At 36.3% G+C, this 6,000-nt stretch overlaps 1 protein-coding gene across 1 annotated transcript; it reads left to right on the forward strand.

The window, feature by feature from the left end:
• The first annotated feature begins 2,680 nt into the window (after window positions 1–2,680).
• Window positions 2,681–5,488, forward strand: LOC145629177 (bidirectional sugar transporter SWEET2-like). Its single transcript, XM_081681715.1, has 7 exons — window positions 2,681–2,992; window positions 3,876–3,912; window positions 4,024–4,240; window positions 4,336–4,494; window positions 4,707–4,826; window positions 4,928–5,061; window positions 5,159–5,488. The coding sequence occupies exons 1-6, from the start codon at window positions 2,929–2,931 to the stop codon at window positions 5,036–5,038; spliced, it is 708 nt and encodes a 235-aa protein (XP_081537841.1). The 5' UTR covers window positions 2,681–2,928; the 3' UTR covers window positions 5,039–5,061; window positions 5,159–5,488.
• The last annotated feature ends 512 nt before the right edge of the window (window positions 5,489–6,000 follow it).

Genomic DNA, 6,000 nt, shown 5'->3' on the forward strand with positions numbered 1-6,000 from the left:
AATTTTCTCTATTTCTTTCATATTAATGGTTTATATGGTCAAATTCGACCATGAAATCTCTAGATCTAGAGGTTTCATGGCCGAATTTAGTCGTATTAAACCAAATTCGAGGAGAAATTAACATCCTAGTTCGTATTAAGGTATGTATTGTTTTTTTTTTATTATTATTTTTTGGTTGTTTTTTTTTTTTAATTTTTTTTGGTTGTACCGGTGGTTTTCGGCTATTGTGGTTGTATTTTTTTTGTTTTTTTTGTTAGTTTTTGGGTGGTTGCTGCAGATCTGGGTTAGTTAGGGTTAAGTGGGGTGGGTTCGGGTGGTGGGTGGTGGGTTTGGTAAAGTGGGGTGGGTTCGGGTGGTGGGTGGTGGTGGGTTAAGTCGTGGCAAAATTTTTGTTTTTATTTCTGGGTTTCGGTGGTGGGTGGTGGTGGGTTAAGTCGTGGAAAGGGTAATGGTTTGTGGTGGTTAGAGGCGGTCATACGCCGTGCCGATGGTGGCACGACTTTTTTTTTTTAATTTCGTAAAATAATTTTCCGACGAAAATTCCGTTGTAACTTTCCAAAGGAAGTGAATCCGTCGGAATTTGCGACGGATTTTTCTGGCACCTGAAAACCTCTTTTCGAGGGAAAAATCCGTCGGAAAAGTGTTTCCGACGGAATTTCCGACGAAAATAGTGGTTTTTCCTACAACCCCGTTTCCGACAACCATTTTCGACGGAATTCCGTTGGAAACACCATTTCCGACGGATTTCAGGGTGTTTTCGACGAAAAGGTTCCGTCGGAAATGGTCTGTTTTCTAGTAGTGTCCACGATTGGTTCATCTTCTAACTGGTTGGTTTGTGTCAACTCAGTCATGCTGACAACGCGCCAAGTGCTGAAGAAGCGATCCAGGAACATTTCTTTCATTTGCTCCCAACTTTCGATGGATTTGCGAGGTAGATCTGTGTACCAATCGAAAGCAACACTTTTGAGAGAGCGGACAAATTGCTTTACAAGCAAATCTCCAGAGGTCCCTACATTATTACAGGTCTCTATGAAGTGCGCGATATGTTGCTTAGGGTTGCCTGTCCCATCGAATTGCTGGAATTTCGGAGGTTGATAACCACTTGGCATTCTTATCTTGACAATCCTCTTGGTGTAAGGTTTGCTGTAGCGACCATCTTTGTCGACGTCTCTACCAAGCTATTGTTTAATAGCATTGGCTATCATTTCTTGGATTTCTTGAAAGCTGAATGAATCGCCATGAGGCCTTTCATTTTTTGAACTTTGCTTCGTCTTCGTGCTAAGTTCTGACCCGCTGCTATCACCTTCACTTTCTTCGATTGGGCGCTTCTCGAGTCTTCTTTCGAGCGCAGAAATTTGTTCGCTTTGGAGCTTAATTTGTGCCCCCTTTTCTTCATTGTCCTTGATGAGCTTCTCAAGAAGTAGCTTCATATTTGCCAACTCCTCCTTGATGGTGTTTGCTTCAATTGCCATGACATTGACGACGTCGTCTTGTGCACCGTCTTTTGTCATCATTCCTTCTACGTGCTTCATCATTTCGATTCGTGGAGAAAGAGATGAGAGGTAGAAATCGTCCCACTAGGCGTGCCAAATTTGTAAACACAAATTTTAAATCTGCAAAATATAGATTCAAAATAAATGAAACAAAGTGTTAATTTTATTAATATGATAATATTGGGTACAATCTCTAATTTAATTTGATCCTCTGATTCGATCTCTCCTTTGACTTTGACGTAATTCAAAGATTGACTTGATTCTCGAACGAGGGCCGTCGAGGCTTGATCTTGATCGAAGATTTGATGCAGACCTTTGACTTATCTTTGATGTATACCTTTGACTTGAATTCTTGATTGAGGGCCGACGAGGCTTGATCTCGATCAATGACTATTTGATGTTGAGATTTTAATGATTTGAAGTCCTTCTTTCCTTCGTGTTGAGGGCCGTCGAGGCTTGATCTCTTCCACGAGTGATCTTCTAGAGTAGAACGGCACGTCGAATGCTTATTGTTCTTCTTCTAGGTTTTGAGAGGATTTCTTTGGAGAAGTTTAGAGTATTTGATGAGAGGTTTTCTCTGAAGAGGTTTAGAGTATTTGAGAGATTTTCTCTGTATTTTATTTCTCTCTAGTTTTCTCTCTCTCTAGGTTTTCCTCTGAATTTTTCCTCCTCATGAAATTGAGAGAGCTCTATTTATAGAGTGTGTGACACCTAGGGTTAGTGTTAAATGTACATTGGAATTGGGCCTGCTTTGATTATTATAAGTTTATAACCCATTTTTAATGGGTTTTTACTATTAAATAATTAATAACCAAGTTTAATTAAAATAACTAAATGGGCTAATCTGATTTATTCACCCAATTTAATTAGCTTTAATTAATAGTTAAATTAGCATCAAGTCAACAAATTGACTTTGGACCCATATAATATCCAACGTGGCACTTGAGCTGATCACACGGTAAACAAACTGACATAAAAGTTAAAAGTTAGTGAAAATTTTATTAGGGCCGATTTTGTTTGAATATTGGTCATCAAATTCTATCCTTGGGGCCCAATCACTATTTTGTTGGGTTGTTTCACCTAGTCATCATAATATCCTACGTGATACTATTATCCTTGAAAGGATAATGACCAAAACCAGTAATTGCAATTATAAGGAATAAAAATACCTCCGTATCCTTATAAAAGTCTTAAAAATCATTTCTCCACCATAACAATTGTTTTCACTTTTTTAACAACATGACAATTTCCCATTATAAAAATGTCACATCTTTTGTGACAGACTGTAATACAATACCTCTTTGACGAGCATACTTACATTTTAGATTTTAGAAGAGATTGGTCTGAAAACACCACACACACACAAAAAAAAAAAAAAAAAAAAAAAAAAAGGAAACAGGAATTTTAATTTTATTTTCATATCCAAATTAAATTCATGGTTTCTTCACTTTCAGTTGCAGTTGCATATTCTGCTCTCAAAGATGCAGCTGGGGTTGCTGGTAATTTCCCATTTCTCTCTCTCTTTTTATTTTAAATTATTGGAAAAAATGGAGATTTTGTATTGCAATTTTTTTATAGTTGAATGTAATTGATTGATTAGTTCAGATATTATTCTCTCTTTTTGGGTGTTAATTTTTGTGATTTGACTTTTTTTTTCAGATTAGATTTCATCTTGTTTGAGGTCAATCATTAAAATTTGTTGACTTTATTGTTGGAATATATCAAGGAGAGTTTTTAATTTCTGGGAATTTATGATTTGAGCAAAACATTTAAATGCTGATATTAAATTGAGTCATTCGAGTGTAATTGGTTAAAGATTGCATAATTGAGTAATTATTTCATACGACCTCCGTTTCATATTGTTGCAAATAATATGAAACGGAGGTAATATAATCTTTGCTTAGTTGTTGCGATCAGTCATCTATCCTAGAAGCCTTATACTGTATATGAATGATTATCTCTCGTACTCCCTCCGACTCTAAAAGTTCTTCGTAATAGGATGGTACAGTGGCAGATATAAAAGTCAAAGTGGAAGTACTTTTTAAAATGATGGGATTAATGTAGTTGTGAATAACTGAATTTATATGGGAGTTAATGAGTTATCAATTGTTCATTTCGATGATGTTGGTCTATTGGAAGCACCTCATATCGTTGTTGTTGCGAGTTTTGAATATTTCGGTTTATTTTGAAAAATAAGTACACCAATTTAAGATGGGAAAAGTAGTTTTCAGTTGTTTGTTATCATATTTAAAATTGAACATTTGAAAGCTATCAGTGATGCTGATTTAATGACCAAGGTAGTTGTTATGATAGATATTATTTGTAGGATTTTCTTATGTCATGACTTTTGACTTACAAACTTTCATCTGCATTGCATTACAGGGAACATCTTTGCTTTTGGGCTGTTTGTGTCACCAATGTGAGTTTTACCACTCGAATTCGTGTGAATATTGCAAATTTCATTCATCTATGTTCAAGTTTTTCTGAGTGTTATTCTCACTGAATATCCTATAACTTGTGCAATAAACAGACCGACATTTAGGAGAATTATCAGAAATGGGTCAACAGAAGAATTCTCAGGATTGCCCTATATATACACCCTCCTGAACTGTATGATATGCGCCTGGTATGGGTCACCCTTCGTATCAGTTGATAATATATTGATTACAACAGTCAATTCGACTGGGGCTATCTTCCAAATAGTCTATATATCCCTCTTCATAGCATATGCTGAGCGAGTGAGAAAGGTATTATATCATTTCTGATTTAACTCTGGCTATTGATTGGGAGTATCATTGAATGGTTTATTAGTTGATTGCTTTCATTTCATGTTATGTAACAGATGAAGATGCTTGGTTTGCTATCTGCTGTGGTTGTCTCGTTTGCCATTTTGGTCACCTTGAGCTTAAGAGTCTTTGACTTTAATTCAAGGCAGATTTTTGTTGGGTTCTTGAGCTGCGCATCTCTAATTTCAATGTTTGCTTCACCACTCTTTATAATCGTATGTTTTCCAAGTTTCAGCACTCTTGTTTGATTTCTTGCAATATATTGAATCCTCCTTGGCTAATTAACCAAGGGATCAATGCGCCCTCAGCTAACTACAGTTTGCTCAATAAGGGTGCTGAAGACATGTCGTCGATAATAGTTGCTTAACTAATTATGTAAATACAGACTATGCCTTTTCATTTCTGACACACAGTATTGACTTTACAGAGACTGGTTATAAGGACAAAAAGTGTCGAATATATGCCTTTCTACCTTTCACTCTCTTCTTTCTTGATGAGCATGTCTTTCTTTACGTATGGGATGCTTAACTGGGATGCATTCATCTATGTAAGCAGTCTTATATCTTCACTTATCAAGTATATAGCTTAATGTTTTTTTTTGCCCTTTTACTGAATACAGTCGTATTTGCTTTCCTGATTGAACTCCAGGTTCCAAATGGGATAGGAGCCCTTCTCGCAATCATTCAACTGGGACTGTATGGCTATTATAGTAACAAGGCTAATGAAGAACATGAACCTTTGATTGTTTCCTACTCATGATAATTTTTGCTGAAATTCACAAGGTAAAGCTTCATTGAAGCTTCTCACTTTGACCTTTGTAAATAAATTTTAACATCATGGAATGAGCGAATTCATGTGCATCTATTTGCACCCTTGCAGGAGAACTGATAAATGGTTGTTCAGAAGTGCAATGCTGCTGTTCTTCCGCATTGGAAGAATCCTATAAGATCTGTGCTCTTTCTTCTTCAGCTATCTCTTCCGGTCACATTGGCTGGTGCCTTGGGAATTATTTGTTTGCATCAAGCAATTCTTTGTCACAGGTGATGTCCACCTGATATTTATTCCGATTGATTCATCCATTCATGAATGGAATAACCTTCTTCCTGCTTGAGGAGTATTTCCATTCTTTGCTTTGTATTTGGAAAAATTCTTCATCAAATTTTGTAATTTTTTGGGTGCAAATGATAAAAAGTATGATTAATTTGGTTATTCCCTGCAAAAATTACCACAAAGGAAAACTTGAAGGGTTGAACTCTTTCTTACAAGTTAAATACTCAGTATTATGGTCTTTGTCGAACCGGTAGTTGGAAACAGATAACCTCAAATTGGAATCCATAACACCAAGCACAACTTGGTCTTTGTCCCACATATCTACCAAGATGGAGTGATAAAAGGTTATTTATGTGTTCTCTAATTTTTTACAATTGAATTTAATAATTGCCGACGCACAACTTTGACGATCCTATAGGTATCTTATTAGTTATATACTTTAAATTAGTAAGATAACTTTGGCGATTAGATGTTCATGGGCATTCAGAGGGATGACTAAAACAGCAATCCAAATGAAGGAGGGATTCTGGTACAAGATAGGGAGAGGCAGTGATGTGCATACACAGAGAGATAGGTGGACATCTGGAGGGAAGGTGAGACTGAAAGATGGAATTAACGAGGAAGAAAGAAGGAGTTATGGGAGTTTTTCGGATTTGATGGATGACAAAGGA

The sequence above is a fragment of the Chenopodium album genome, chromosome 4 (genome assembly GCF_948465745.1).
Source record: "Chenopodium album chromosome 4, dcCheAlbu1.1, whole genome shotgun sequence".
NCBI lineage: Eukaryota > Viridiplantae > Streptophyta > Magnoliopsida > Caryophyllales > Amaranthaceae > Chenopodium > Chenopodium album.